Genomic DNA, 16,053 nt, shown 5'->3' with positions numbered 1-16,053 from the left:
GTGAAAGGTATCATTGTAAAGCTTACAATCACTCTCAGAATCTTAAGTTAACTCACTATACCCTGGGCCAACTTGCAGCCTTTTCATGTGCACTTAATATAATGCATGCAGGTAGTTTGTTGTTCAGGATAAATTATGGTAATTTGGTTATTTTTTTAATCTTTTCAGGCCACCGTAGGGATGACACAATTTAATAGGTAAGGCATGGGACACACAGCACACAAGCGATTGTGACGTGAAATGTGGGCAATTATTAAGCAGCATAGAATTCATGGATTCCCAAATGAAACTGACCACAATTTCTGAAGACTACGCTGACACAGGCATGAGAACATAATCATAAAACAACTATGCAATGTTCAGAAAACTGCCACAAGACCATACCATTGTTGGTGTGTCAGATTATGCCCTCAAGGCTAAGGTCAATTTTAACACCTGTTGTTTTGTTGTGGTTTCAGATGCCTGGTGTGACGCCTGGCAAGCTGCAGTATGGGACACCTACCGTCGCTGTCACGCCACGCGTGTGGCCACACAGAAAAAAACACACAGCTTGGCCGAGTGCAGAGGGCACAATTAACCTAGTCACTCACTTAACTTACGCATTCACTAACTCACTCACTCATTCACTGACTCACTCACTCACTCACTCACTCGCTCACCCCCCTATCTACAAACACAAACACACACACACACACACACACACACACAGCCTGGATTATTGCTCTCTCAGTCTCACATATTGTATACACATACATACTGTATGCCCACGTGAACACGTTACAGTCTGGCTGAGCTTAGCGTGCAGACACGACACAGCACAGCACAGCACAGCACAGCACAGCAGCTCCAGGGGCTGGTGCAGGTACCTTGAGGATCACCCTGCGGCGAAACACGCGCGTGGTGATGGTGTGCTCATCGTCAGAGCTGCTGTCAACGGCTCTGCGAGCCCCAGCCTGCCGAGGGCAGTTGCACCGTTACCACTGTATACTTCTGTTTAGTAGTGTGTGTGTGTGTGTGTGTGTGTGTGTGTGTGTGTGTGTGTGTGTGTGTGTGTGTGTGTGTGTGTGTGTGTATGTGTGTGTGTGTGTGTGTGTGTGTGTGTGTGTGTGTGTGTGTGTGTGTGTGTGTGTGTGTGTGTGTGTGTTTGTGTGTGTGTGTGTGTGTGTGTGTGTGTGTGTGTGTGTGTGTGTGTGTGTGTGTGTGTGTGTGTGTGTGTGTGTGTGTGTGTGTGTGTGTGTGTGTGTGTGTGACAAGCAGAAAAATAGGTCCACAAGTCTACATTCATAAACTTATCGTTCCGTTTTTTTTAAAAAAATATTATGAGATGAAACTAAGTGAAAGTAGCTAATGGACTGTAATCATGTGAAGTTATTAAAATGTCCTTACAGTGAAGGTTCAGCATTTTCCATAACAATATGTTTGGTACTTCATGTTGCCATGTGTCATGTACCTGAAATCTGCTATCATGCCATATCAGATGCAACGTGGTATTCAAAATATACATCACGTTTAAACGGCATAATTATCAACAGACAGTGGAACTGAGTACAGGAAACAGACTACAGAGTACATAATGCTGAATAGTGAAGGCATCTACCCGTACCTGTGCTTGGTTTCCAGACACAGTGGAGCTCTCGGCCTCCTTGCTGCTGGTTCCGACCGAGCTGTCCTCTGGTGCCGCCCTGGTCGGTTCGGGTTGGCTCTGCGGCTCCTCTGCGGCCTCCTCTGGGGCTGTGCTGTGCTGTCCGTTTTGCTTCACGCCTGTAGAGGTCTCCTGGCTGCTGTGGGAAACAAAAAAAATGACTAAAGAATACGCAAACAGATTGGGTACCAATCAGCAAACACACTAGCTTCCTGTCTCAAACAGATATGTGGGATTTTTTGTGCTTTTCAATAACAACACAGTCTATCAACCTCTTTGGTACAATTGGACTAACACGTGTAACAGCTAGCAACTATGGTTTGGAGAAATGCACCCCTGGAAGGAAATGTTATACCTATTATGGTGTTGAAAGAGTGTGATCCACCAGGCAAACTGCTTTGGAAATTAGGAAAGAGAAATGCAGAAGGTGAGAAAAAAATCTACCTTTTCTGTTGTTGTTCAGTGGCCTCTGTGTCGTCTTGTGTCTTGGAGGCCCCTTCTGTTGCTAATGCTACTGCTGCTGCTGCCGCCGATGAGCTCTCCCCGGCAGCTGCTGCCTCGATGGTGGACTCGTCTGGCCAACCTGCAAGGGAAGACAAGTCTTTTTCTGCCTGCTGCACCTGTGAGAGGATCTGCTGCACCTTCTCCTCCGTCATCTCCTCGTCCTCTGAGCCTTCCTCCAGTTTAATGTCTCCCAGCAGGGACTTTAGCTTCTCCTGCGTCATCTCACCATCTTCCTCCTCCTCCTCCTCCTCCAATTTCTCCTCCATCTCTCTCTCCTTCTTGTGTTCCTCTGCATGACCAGACCTGATGCTTGCCTCCACGTCGGCCGCTGCTGCTGCCACCGCCGCCGCCACCACCGCGGCTGCCTGCGGGCGGAGGTTTGCCGCCGCGGACGCCAATTCGTCCGACTCCCGCGCCATGGCGGCCACCGCCGCGATCACTGCCTCCTTCTCCCTCTCAGCCTCGCCGAGGGGGGCACTGCCCCCGCCCCCGCCCCTGTGCGGCCCTGCTGGCGCTTCTGGCCCTGTCGTGGCGGCGATGTTGTCCTCTTCCGTGGAGAAGTCCTCCAGACCCTGGGCCCCAAAGCCACCACCGCCTTGGCTGTCCAGGGAGGTGTCCTCGGCCACCACCGTGGGCGGCTGGATGTTGTCCCTGGATGAAGGGCTGCCACTGCTGGGGCTGGCGGGGGTTCCTGGCAGGGAGAGGTTGCTGGGCCTAACTGGGGTACTGCTATGCGAGGGGTCTAAACTAGCGGGGTCCAGGCTAAAGAAATCATCGTGACGGAGCGGAGTGGGGGGCTCATAGTTCAACTCTGTGGGGCTCTGCATCTCCAGATCGATGTTGTGGTAACCTGGGATGAGATCACAACACAATGGGACTGAGGTACAGGGTGGGGTGAACTGGATAAGGGGAGGTGGGGAGTGGGGAGTGGGAGGGTGAAGGACACACACACATATATATATACACGAACATAATGGTTTAGGAGAGACGGAACATGGTGAAGAAGAGGAACTGGGGGTGTTAGCTCAGACATGCAGACTACGTAGTAGTAGTAGTAGTAGTAGTAGTGGGGAAAGCAGCACTTGGTACACTGCCAGGGCAGAAAGGGTTAAATAAGCGCTACCATGTAAAGCATGCCAGCAGCACGTGTTAAGCTGATAGCTGCAAAGCTAAAACTGCCCAATTCACGGTAAAATAATAGATGGTGGTCAATATGTGAAAAATTCAGAATTATTTAGGTAATGTAATGTAAACTTACCAGACTACATTATTTAGAAGTTACACTAATAGTCCAGTATGTAGTGCTAGCTAATGGACACAGCTAATGGACACTGAAGTAAAAGTACTGTATATGTAATGCTAAATATAAATCTCTGGAACTGTCGGATCGAGGTGTAGGTGTGGGGGTAGGCCAGAGGGGGGCGTTAAAACGACAGTAGGACAATGACAAACACCCAAGGAGCTTGGAGATGATGGAGTGGTAGGGGATACGAGTGGAGGAGATGTGGGGGGCTGGGGGGAGCTATTCTCAGGTATGGAGGACGAGATGGAGGAGGTGGAGTCAGAGGCGGAGAGGGAGGATGAAGTGTAGGACGTGGGTATGGATGACTCGGGGGTACATGGCGACAAACTTGACGGTGCACTCGGTGGGGACAAGGAAAACAGTGGCAAAGACAAGGATGGAACGCTAAGATGAGGAGTAAGATGTGTACTTGAGGGAGGGGGAGGTGAAGGTGGTTTAGAGCTAGGATGCTTTGAGGAGCTTCCAGCTGAAGACACCTCTGGAACTAACACCACGGACGGTTTGAAGCAGCATAGGTTCAAACAAGGGCAGGTGGCAAAACAAAATAAATAAAAAGAAAACGTATTAGAGCAATGAGGTTTGGATGAATGGAAGCATGTTAGTATAAAAGACATGTTTAGTATGGTTAGTTATTAGTATGGTTGAATGACATAAATGGCCAACATTAACAAATGAGCCCAGTGAGATGCTGTTAGCTAAGAGTAAAATTAGACTTAAATTAGAGCAGAATCCAGAGTCACCAGCAGGACTGAACGAGAGAGAGAGAGAGAGAGAGAGAGAGAGAGAGAGAGAGAGAGAGAGAGAGAGAGAGAGAGAGAGAGAGAGAGAGAGAGAGAGAGAGAACGAGAGAGACAGCAAATGGCGGGGATGTTTCTACGTCGAAGGGTTAGATAGGCGAGCTCTGCGTGGGGAGGGGAGAGGGGCAGCAGCTTGTGTTACAGGCCCAGGGGTTTGGCGAGGCCGTTTTTTGCGAGTGGAGGAAAGCAGGTGGTCTGGTTTTACAGAGGAAGCACACCACTACAACCAACCAGGAAGGATCAGAGGCACCAGGGATGACGGACTTAAACAGAAGCTTGTTTTCAGTTTTTGTTTCGTTAAAAAACGGCCACTTCAAACAAGCACAGTTACATTCCAACTGTAGCCAAAGCCATGCCAAAAATGTCAGAGCTTCATGTTAAACAGTATAAGCAGCACTGTTAATGTTAAAGAAGGGATAGAAGATAGGGGAGAGAAAAGCAGTGACAAAGCATCCATGCCTCATACGCTAAGCTGCTACCGTAATTATGTTTTCATGTATGTCGTGTATATTTTTTTTCTTTCTTTTATGTAAGTCTAGCTTTGTGAAATTACAGGCCTGTAAAGAAAGCCACAATTCTACATTCCTACAGTATTTTGTATAAGTAATGAAATACTGTATACACATAAACATAATAACTACTGAAGCGATATGGATCAAATCTCAAGCCCATCTTAGAATAGCAATAACATGTCAAGAAAAATATCCGGAAAATGTCATATGGCACCAGAGTTATCTGAATAGTCTTAACACAGTTATGCAGTTACAGTAATACAATTATTTCATTAATGTATTTACGGTTTGTTATGTGTAATATCAGTTCGCACTGTGACATTTTAGGAGACGGTCTTGAGATTTGTTTAGCAGAGACCTGCTGCTGAGAAAGCCAGTGAAGCTCTGTTGCCTTATTCTTATCTATGCACATCAGAACACAGTGGTACATGAAGTTCATCAGATCGCCTCCAAGGCATGATTTGAAGGCCACCAAATATATCAGGCAGAAAAAAATAGAAACATAGAAATCGTAGTGTTAGATATCTCCCTTTGATATCTTCTATTCTGTTGTCTATTCAAATTGAAAATGTTTCAATAGATAATTTGTAATGCTCAACCTTTTTGATTTCGTTTTTCTGAAGCGGGGAGTGTCTATTACTCATTTCTAACGCCGATCTGATAGAAAGAGGGAAAGACTAAGAGGAGCGATAGAGTTCAGCTAGATGGAGCTAAACTTTACCATCCGCCTGATCCAGGGAAACTGCGTTATCATCTGCAAAACACCGTGTGCCTGAAATGTTACCATAGTCAAATATTGGCCCTTCCAGCAATGTCACAATATCCATCCGATTGATCTTATTCAGGGCTGCAGTTAAGGCATCCGCTGAAAAAAACAAAAAAACATTGATCAATAGGTGCATAAAACTGTTACCATAACAGAAGAGAATTAATACATTTTACCCACCAATCGATTATATTGATGGATGCATTTCTAACGCATAAATATATAACATGGATGGCATCAAATGGTTTACATCAGACAGTGGTGAACAACACACACAATATGGTACTGTTTGTTTTGAATAACTTGTGGGGGAATGCCATTCACTTTGTTAGATGAGAGATAAGAGACCTTACATAACTGGTGCTCCTATTAACCTCAGATAGCAAGAGACATTTTGCAGCAATCTGCTACACTGACGTTACGGCGCAGCAGGCACAAGCCAACACACACTCTCTTTTACACTGAGTGTGCAGTGCTTACTGGTGCGTGTGCATGTGTGCTTGTGTGTATGCACACATCCGTGTATGTGAGTGGGCGGATTGAGGTGGGAATAAAGCCATAACTCTTGCAATTTATTGCCTGCTAACAAATGTCATAGTTTGTGCATTGTGATCACCAACCCGCACAAATGACAAAGAAATGGGATTCAATGCAAGTAGGTGCTGTAAAATAACCTCACTAGAGACACTGGGTTTATGGGTGCAGTTTATACTCACTTGTGGCATTTTTACCATCACGTCGAACCCATTTCTTTAGGAGCATGAAGCTCTGAGTGGTCAGAGAGTTGGGGCTCTCCACCCGGATGTGATTGATTTCTTCCACAGAGAAATTCATTTCCCTGGCCAGCTCTGCAACACATTAAAAATAGATTAGCCATTCCGTGCTCTCTCTCTTTCTCTGCTACACCATTCCCTCTTCCTCTGTATCTATTTCTTTCCTCCATCTGCCTCACTTTCTCTTCCCCTCTGTCTCTCTTTCTTGTTCTCTCCCCTTATCTCTTCAGCTCCCGCTCTCTCCTTTCTCTATCTCTCTTTTCCCTCTCCCTCTCTCCCTCTCTCTCTCTCTCTCTCTCTCTCTAGCTCCCTCCTGACACATGTGCGCAGTGCTGCAGTGCAGGCAGGTCCACACACACTGCAGATGGCACACCCTTCTCCCGGCATGCCCATCTCCCTGCCAACACGCTGTGCTGCCTCTCGCCACCCCGTCACCCGTCCAACTGTGGCCGCAGAGGTGGGCAGAACCTTCCTCATCAGCAAATCCCCAATACACACATATGTGGCCATATTTGTGCCCACTACTTTGTATTTATATGTATTTGAGACTTGATAATGCAATACATTGTTGTCATTAGGTTGCGATTCTATTTGAGGCAAGCAGTTACACATTTTCTCCTCTGGGTGGAGACATTTCTGCTGTTGGTTCCTTACCTGTCCAGCTCAGGCCGAGGTGATCAGCCACAATGGCCATGCGCAAATCTGTCCTCTCACAAGGGCTCTGAGGGCCTAGAGGACAGACAGAGGCTAGTTAACACCCACTTGTGGATGTGCAGAAAAGCTTTTTCTACGTTGAAAAAGACTAAGCCCTTTTCTGTCCAAACGCCTTTTCAAGTAACAATTCATTCGTTTTTTTGTGAAGTGTTAGAATTTCGATTTGTGTGCAACCTAAAAGAGATTGTCTCATAGCTAAGGGCAAAAGGAATATTCAGCTGAAAAATCAAAGTGGTTCTGATTTTCCCACCTGTATCAAAGTACAATTGATCACCTAGTACACGTTTGGCCATTTGTCAAGTATTTCAAACAAAGTCATTTGTTAAGTAGCTCAATGATGCACCACATACTGAAAAGGCTTACTTTTTTACATTCAAGTTAAAATATCCAAACAACATTTAACACGAGAGAGATTCTGAAAAAGCAGATTTTCACTCTCGTTTTTGAGGATTTTCAAATCATAGTGAATATAACAAAGGTCTTGTCAGTTTGTGGTTGATCACATCTATTTCCTTCTAGTCCTGCTACCAGCCAAAACATAGACATTATTGCACATTCGATTATTAATTTTGTTAGCGTCACCACAATTATCATGGTTTGGAGCATGGTTTTGTCATATTTTAGTATGAAGCAATGCCAGAAAATTGTCAATTTGGCAAGACTGGCAAAAATAAATGACCAACTCTAAATGACCAACTGCACATGTTAAATTGTAATAAGCATTTCGCCAGAATATTCCTTTTTAGGGTAAACATGACCTTGAATGGATTTGCAGGTACACTAAGAAAAGACAGAATGACTAGAAAAGGGTAAAGGCACAATTAGCCTAAGTTTCACTATTCACCATCACAGTAGATTAGATGGATGTATGCTATAACTCTAACAGACAAACCCTCTACTTGCCCAAGCTGCACGCCAGAGACAAAGTCAATACACCCCCCACAGAGAAAATCACAAACAATTGAATGAACAAACACGGGTCAAACAACTCTAGAGCTACGGTATGCGTTCAAGTTGAAGATCAAAAGTGAATTCACAGGTGTCAAATGAAACTACACATGCGAACAAGACTTTGAGTGCTGTGCTAGGATAGGATTGCATGTCTGCATGGCACTTGTAAGCTATAGGCCCTGTCACACCTGCACAGACACTTGGTACAAACCACACGGCGAGGACCAGCCAATCGTCCAAGACGGCAGTCAGTCATACCTAGCATGCTGTAGCAGCTGACTATATTCATCGAGAGGAAGTAGAGTAACAAGAGACCTCAGTCTGAGACACACGTACAGTACGTACACAGAGATGACAGAATGACGAGAGAGATGGCCGCTAAGTCACGTCACAGGCAAAATCACAACGGCTCATGCACTAGGATCAATCAAGTGGAAAGTTTTACAAACTAGGCTCGTTCTCCACGCTGGTGGGGGATTTCTGGGACCCCTCAACCTGACTGCTTTCTCTCCCATCATCATCAGTCCTGCTGCTACTTTTCCTCCTTCTCCTCCTCCTTTCTCTGCTGGACTGCTCAACCTCTGCCCTTTGGTCTCTAGAAGACCTGGATGTTGTGTGGCTGGACTGAGAGGCGTCTGATAGTGAGGTGTTCCTGGATGCGCTGTCGTCGTCAACAGACGCGTCTGCCTGAGCCTTTGTGTCCTCGTTGGCGGTCTGGCGGTCTCCGACTTTTACCCGTTCCCTAACAGCGACTTTGTGCTTCTCTGCCGTAGTCCTACTGACCGGCCGAGACGGAACTACTCTGCGTGTCTGACTGGGTGAGCTGCTTTTAGCGCTACGATCCAAGGATGACCTGCTTGACCTACTGTCCTTGACAGGTAACCTTGAGGGTACCTGCAGCTTTTTGACTCGTTCCTTTTCTCTAGTCCCTGTACTACTGGTTTTACTGACCATGGATGATACACTGGCTCTCAATGTTCTTGATTTTACCACCCCCTGTGACGAAGTGCTGACTGTTTTAACTCTGACAGGAATTTTGGTATTTGGTTTTACGTTTGGGAAAGGATCTAGTCTTTCCCGCACTACAGGCCTGATAATTGGCCTGACTGCCTGGCTTGGTTTCTGTTTAATCACAGCTGAAGTGTTCTGGCTACAGGGTGATGATAGCGGTGCTCTCACTGGCAATCTAGACTTTGGTGGAGGCTCCTTAATATTCACAGATGGATGGATTTTATTGGCTTCGCTTTGAACTTTATTACTATCAACATCCACTGCACGCTCCCTGATTACTACATTGTCAGATGTGCTTGCTTGTTGAGTTTGACTGGTGTCTGCAAAAGACATCAGATTAAATGCTAGGCTACCTCGCTGAATGAAATCAGTACTTGAAGTATCCTGGTTATTATTGCTATTGATGTTCTTTGTTTGGAAGGCTTTCTGCTCTGTCTGGGAGATCTCTGTGATTTGGAAAGGCTGACTCCCTGTGCTTGCTCCTAGCTTGCTTGGCCCAGCGTTATCTTGTGGTCTCTGATTTGAATAATCGCCAACCATTGTTAAGACTGATGTCATGGGGACCCCGACTTTAAAGGTAGAGCATAATTTAGACTGCACTTGGGAAGCTGTGATGGAGTCTGAAGATGAGCCCTGCGTGTCAATGGATACTGGTTCCCGCCTGTCGGTGGTGATCTGAATGATACTACATGAGGCTAGTGTGACACTGCTAGTTTGAAACTGATCTTTATCTTTTGTTTCAGGCACTACTGTACTCAGTGATCCTGCCCTCTCCCCCCCAGACCTCGCTTGGCGGGTATGCTCACCAATCTGAAAAAATTGTAGTCTCTCTTCGACAAAGTCCCGCTTGCTCATGTCAATCGCACCACTGCGAGTCATCTCAAACATCTTCCCTTCATGGAAGGGGAAGGGGTTAGGCTCACTGGTCGGTGTGCTTTCGTCTGTTGGGGTTCTAGCTGGAGTTGTGTCAGCAGACGTGCCTTGTGAATTTTCATCTACAGCTAACCCAAAAGGCTTGGGTTCATCGTCTTTAATTCTAGCGTCAACAACTTCATCATCTCCTCCCTTGCTCGACCAAGGATCAAAGTCCAAACCTTTGGTCACGACTGTCTTGAATGGAGTGTTAAACTCCTCCCCTAACTTGTAACTAAAGTACGTGTCAGAATGTCCTTCTGCTTGATTTCCATTTTCTTTTCCTTCTTCAGATGGATCACTCTTTGTCTTAGCTTTTTTGCATTCCTCAATTTCTTCTTCAATTACCTCAAGTTTAGACTGACTAAAGCAACGGTCACTCGGTCTCAGCATAGTCTCTGTTGACCACATGTCCTTACGGTTATCAAGTCCAAAACTAAACGGCTTTGCGTTCTGGTCACTCAAACCATCATCTTCATCTTGGAGGTCATATCCATCAAGAGAGTCTATTTCAGTTGCATCAGTATCGTGTGAGAACTCTGCAGTCGTTGCTATTGAACAGTCAGTTATAGACTGATCGTTACCATTTGTTTCATAATCATCATCCTCTGTTTTTCCATTGCTAGATCCATTTCCATTTTCTTTGTGGTTTCCATTTTTGTCCTGCTTTGTCCTGCCATTTTTATCCTGTTTGGAAGCCTTCTCCCCTTTCTCATCTTTCGTCTCCTCTTTCGTCACTTTGAATTTGTATTTTTTGGTGTGAATGGGTTGAAAGATTGATTCGTCATCACTGGAGCTACTCTCATTAGCACCTGGAGGCACAGGTGATGGGGGCTGTACTCTAATAACAGGCTCAGCGAGAAGATGCTTATCATGTTCCTCCTGGAGGTTAACCTCCATCATTTCTGTATCAGCATCTGAGGATGAGCCCTTTGGCTCTGGTTGGGGTTGTTCTTCAAGGGGTGGGGGTGGGGGAAACTCAATGTAAGCTACTCGTCTAGCCTTAGTGACCTGTGCTGTGTTAGCATTAACAGGCTCTGCAACGACAGTGATGATTTTTGGCCTCTCTGGTGGAGACTCTACAAAGGAAAAGGCTTTTTGTGACTCCTCTGATTCCTCAGAAACCTCGGGTATTGGACTGGGATGTGTTGGCATGAAACTAACAGACTCAGGGGTTCGAGACATAAGATCATAACTGACTTCTTCAGAACTGGGGGTGTCAGGGGTCATGGGGCTCTTTCCTGAACTATACGTGTCTATAAACGATATCTGTTCCAACGTGTCGTCATCTGGGCTAGCCTGGGGGGATGGGACCTGCTTCTGTTTTACGGTGTAAATAGTCCTGCTTTCAGAAGAGACCATCTTTCTATGGCTGCCGTTTTGCCCTCCAGACTCTTTGTCCCCTTTGCCAGATACACTTACGTAGACTGGCAAGGACTTCAAGCCTTTGAAACCCTCTCGGGTTGTGACAATGGTCGCTTTCTCTTTTCCATCTCCAGAACTTGTATCAGGGATGCTAGAGGTGGAGTCTTGGGACTTTGCTAGCTCAGATCTACCTTGGATTCGGGTTTTAGTTGCTGTGGCTATTTGTGAATGTCCCTTCTCTGGTTGTTTCACTGTATCTAGCTTAGCTTTTCTGTACTGATCACTATCTGGTGGACCACTTGTGCGTACAGGAATCTGAGATTCTGTCTTTTTTCTAAGGGTTGGTGAATGCACTTCAGCACTCTCTGAGGGCTTACGGTCAGGAGTCACTACTTTCTTTGACACACTTGGACTAAGCTCATTAGAAGGAGCTGTACATGTATCACTTTTTGAATATAGTCTCCTGCCTTCAGAAGAAGGTGCTCCACTGTCCCTTTGTGATGACTCATACATTTTGCTTTGAGGTAACTGGTTTTTATCTCTCTGAATTTCAAAGGTCTTTTTCTCTTCCTTGCTAGTGTCTGTTATTGTCTTGCTTGCATCTTTTACGCCACCACTCAGCAGATGTTTTGGACCCAGTGAACGTGTTACAGGTTCATCAGATGGTTGTTCAGCTGATTGTTTTGGAGTGGTGACGGATGTTCTAGATTTACTAACATTAGAACTTGGTCCAATAGACTCCCTACTTTTATCCATTTCTATCCTTTTTGGTGAGGTTCTATCTTCTTCTGGGGAACATATACCTGTTTTTGAACCTTGAAAAGGTTGGTAAACTGGTAGCTTGCTTTCCTGAAACTTTTTCGCAGGTGGTTTGGATGACGCAGGAGCACACAGGAGTTCTTCTTTTTGTGACTCAGCTTCAAATTTCTGCTTAAAAGCTGTAACTTTGGAAGACTTGGCTGCAACAGGAGGTGGGGCTTTCTTAGGCGATTCCCCACTCTCTTGTTTAGCCCTTCCCTTGCTAGTTTGAGACTGTGAATGCCTTTCTGGGCTGCTTGGTACACTGGCACTTTTCCTCTCACTTCCAAACAACTTCCCAACTGAAGAGTCTCTTAGACTTCCCTTTGGAATTTCCTCACCACTGCTGACTTCCCTTTTCTGGGGTGTTTTTTCTGGACTGCTACACATTGAACTTGGTCCTGATCTTGTCTCTCTCTGAACTCTCCTGGTAGGTTTCTTCTCTGGTGACTGAAGCTCGTCGTTCAGTTTCTCCGTTTTGTCACGGAAGAACTGTGAAACCTCACTTAATTTTTCCTCTGCCTCTTTCACAGTGCGATCCAAACGATCTTCATATAATAGCTTCTCTCTGTTTCTGTCTTGCCTATCCTGGGTGAAACGCATCCACACTGCATGTTTAGGGCTGCCAGGCTCAGTGCTGTAATGCAACAAAGTCACTTTGTCACCTGCATCTTTTGATTTGAAACCTGCGTCTTTCCGGGCACCTGACATTCTATCTCCAGAGTAGCCCTCAGCCCCTTGTGCCTCAGCTGATGAGCTGCGAGGCTGGTCTGCCATAGCTTCTTCAGTGTCAGACTGAGAAACGTCTAGTTTTTCTGAAAGTAACATTTTCTCAGCAAATCTGTAGGACTCTCCTCTCAGCTCTGACTGTTCATCGTCATGGTACTCTATCGAATGTTGGCTAAGAAGCTTCAACGATTTATAAGAGTCATCTGCCATGAGTTGTGCAGAGCTGGGCCGGCTGTCCTCCTCCTGAGAGACAGGAGTGTTCACTCTGGATGTGTCTAAATAGGAGGGCAGTGTCTCCTCTGCATTAAATTCATCATCTTCCTGCATAACCTCGTAATCACCTTCGGCTTTATCGAGCAATTCCTTCATGCTACGGTAGTCAGGATGTTTTTTAGTCTCTCTGATTATGACCTCGGTTGGATCTGATGCATTGCCTTTTTCTATGTGAACCTCAATTATCCTTTCTACCTTGGGCTTTCCTTTAGTGTCTTTATCAAGGAAGCGCGGAGACAGTTCATCGCCTTTTATCGTCTCCGGGCCAGCCTTGTGTTCAAATAGGCCGGCAAAGTCTTTGGATGGATCTCGCCCTGACTGGAATGCTTTCATTATGTCTCTAACCGACATGGTTTCCTCAATCCTGTCACCTTCGGTCAGCTGGGGTTTGTGGTACACCATCCTTGTGGTGGTGGTGATATGAGTTTCCTCTTTCAGACACATGCTTTTGCTCATGAGAGAGTCCTCATCCGTGTTAACCTTTATCTGGAAGGTTTTGACCTTGTCTTTGAGCGAGGGAACTGCTGGCTCTGGTTCTATGCATACAGGAGCAGATGTTTCCACTACGGCAGCAGTAGCGGCTGCTGCTGATGTTGGTTCTTCCATAATGGGCTCACAAAGGTCATCTGGATGCTCGTAGCTCCTGATATGCACCACCTCAGTTCTTGTCTCTGTAATGACAGGAGGAATGGGCACGTCTGTGAAAAGGGGTTTGGGCCCTGTGCTTTCTGCACTCTGGGGTGCAGAGGGAGTCTTATCGCTTCTCGTTTCAAAGCCACTGTCTGACAGGGGGCTCTTGTCCTGCTCATGGGACAAATCATCAGGGGACTCAAGGATGGCATCTGTGCCCGTGTAAGATTCTGCAAGTTTAGCTAAGTCTTTCTCAGAGGGGGAGGTGCGCATGCCTGTTGGTGGCATTTTGAGTTTGTGCTCAGGCTTGATGCCACGTTTCTGTTTCTCATCTCCATCCTTCTTCATCTCCTCGTATCTGCATTTAGCATCGGCCATTTTGGACAAAGAGCTAGCACCAATGTCATTCATTAAATAATCTACCACCTTAGCTAAATTGAGGTCTTTGTCAGGAACTGACTGTGGTCTAACTGGGAGTGAGGGATCAAACGTGGGGAGAGATCTTAAAGCATTTTGTCTGGCATCTTCTAATTCATCTTTTGAAAACTCTTCCCAATCTTCCTCAGAGGCCCTCTCTCTGGCTGCAGCTTTTGCCTCACTAAGCACATCTTTTGTGAGTATCTCGCTAACTTTGACCAGGTCTTCTTTTACTTTTTCAACTAAACTGAAAGGCTCCTCATCCTCCACTTTTGGCTCTCTCGATGCCTGAGACTGGTAAGACTTGGCTGTGGAACTAGCGTCACTTTGCAGGATGGCAGTCATTCGCATCAAGTCCTCTTTCATATCTGCAACGTCTCTGAGTAGTTCCTGACTGTGGGACAAGGAGGAGGCAGTGGCTGCTTTGAGCGTTGTCGGGGACAGGAAAAGAGAGGATTTCAAGGTCGGCCTTGTTCTGGGAGGCGTTGTTTGGGCAGGAGGTTGTTGTGATTGTTGTGAAGCTACCAATCTGTCTGTTGTTGGCGTTGTGTCAGTGGTTCTTGTCAGCTGTGGGTCAGGTAACACGTTAAGAAGGGAATAGACAGGTACTGTGATGGTGCTGGAGGAAACTGTGGAGGTGGTGCTGGCTGTATGGGACCTAAGCGTGGAGTAAACTGAACTAGCGACGCTGGCTCTGAGGGAGGGGGACATGGATTTAAGCGCACTGTAGCTTGCTGCACCGCAGGAGTTGAATGATTTCTCAGCCTCGTCAATGGCAGCGGTGACGCTTGATGTAGCTGCCTGTGTCGTGGCTTGTATCCTCTCCTGCAGGCTGCTGGTAACTCCTGAGAGAATACGAGGGGATGCGGGGGAGGATGGTGGGTATTTGATAGGTGACAGTGAGCCGTTAAGCATAGCCTCTGAAGCAGCAGCCGCGGACCTAGCTGGTGACGATAAAGGAGAAGTGAAGTGCATTCCTGAATAGGGTGCTGAAGCCATGTCAGCAGAGGACCTGACTGATAAACTTGATATCGTTTTTACTGAGGGGGGAGGGGAGGAAGAGCCCATTGGAGCTAACACAGTCTTATATGGTAGTGTGGAGGTGTATATGTGCACATTTGTCTTGGGGGAATCAGGAGGGGTCATTGAAATGGCTGATCTATCAAGCATGGATCCTACTTGGGCTGCAGGCGAAGCTCTTGCGGAAATTGAGGCAGCGAGAGCTTTAACTGAAGCCAGATCTGTGCCCGTCTTAATGGGTGAGGACATGAGGCCAGTGGTCGCTTGCGTGGGGTACTGCCCTGGCTGCACGACAGTTTTAATGGGGGATGCAAGGGTTCTGTATGATCGAATTGGGGAGGAAGCTACTTCGCAAATGGAGTGGGCCGGGGAAACATTTGTAGCTCCTACAAGGGTGGATTTTATTGGCGATGCTGATGGTGACATCGACCAGACTGACTTTAATGGAGAAGCAGTTGGTGTGGTGGTTGTGGCGGCAGATGAGCTGGAGAGGGAACCCAGTCCACATTTTGTCCCCTGGCCAGGGACGGTAATAGGAGCAGCCGACCACGCCTGGTAAGATCTTGTTGAAAAGACAGGTTTGTGAGCGTAACCACCAGGCAGTGTTCTTGTTGTAGTTCGTTCAACTGTTTCTTTAAATAGGCAAAATGAAATCCAACATAAAATCAACAAAAAATGGGTTAAGGAAAAACAGAGAGACCAGAGGGGAAAAAATTGGTCAGTGATTTGTGTATTATAAAACGGGGAAGAACAACAGTCTGATGAAAGTGATGTCACAAAGGTTAAATGGGCAGGAAGGAGATGAATTGAAATTATAAGGTGATCCGTGGTGATCCATGGTCCACAAGAATGTTCAACCAAAGAACAAATGAAACCAAAAAAGCCCAACAAAGCACACGCAGCAACACAATGTCTATGACGATGGCAAAAAAACTC

General features: G+C 46.3%; 1 protein-coding gene across 3 annotated transcripts in view; it reads right to left on the bottom strand.

The window, feature by feature from the left end:
- Positions 1-16,053, bottom strand: part of ank3b (ankyrin 3b) — a 262,028-nt gene that overhangs the window by 3,968 nt on the left and 242,007 nt on the right. For 2 of the 3 annotated variants that reach the window (XM_063221923.1, XM_063221924.1), the window contains exons 38-42: positions 6,952-7,026; positions 6,241-6,372; positions 5,480-5,623; positions 2,087-2,996; positions 1,604-1,781 (exon numbers count right to left, since the gene is read on the bottom strand). In XM_063221923.1, coding sequence (XP_063077993.1) covers positions 1,604-1,781; positions 2,087-2,996; positions 5,480-5,623; positions 6,241-6,372; positions 6,952-7,026 — 1,439 coding nt within the window. Of the gene's footprint in view, positions 1-866; positions 954-1,603; positions 1,782-2,086; positions 2,997-5,479; positions 5,624-6,240; positions 6,373-6,951; positions 7,027-16,053 lie in introns of all 3 variants that reach the window. The other variant, XM_063221921.1, reaches the window with a different exon arrangement.

Source organism: Engraulis encrasicolus, chromosome 17, assembly GCF_034702125.1.
Source record: "Engraulis encrasicolus isolate BLACKSEA-1 chromosome 17, IST_EnEncr_1.0, whole genome shotgun sequence".
Classification (NCBI taxonomy): domain Eukaryota; kingdom Metazoa; phylum Chordata; class Actinopteri; order Clupeiformes; family Engraulidae; genus Engraulis; species Engraulis encrasicolus.
This window is presented reverse-complemented; position numbering and strand designations above follow the sequence as displayed.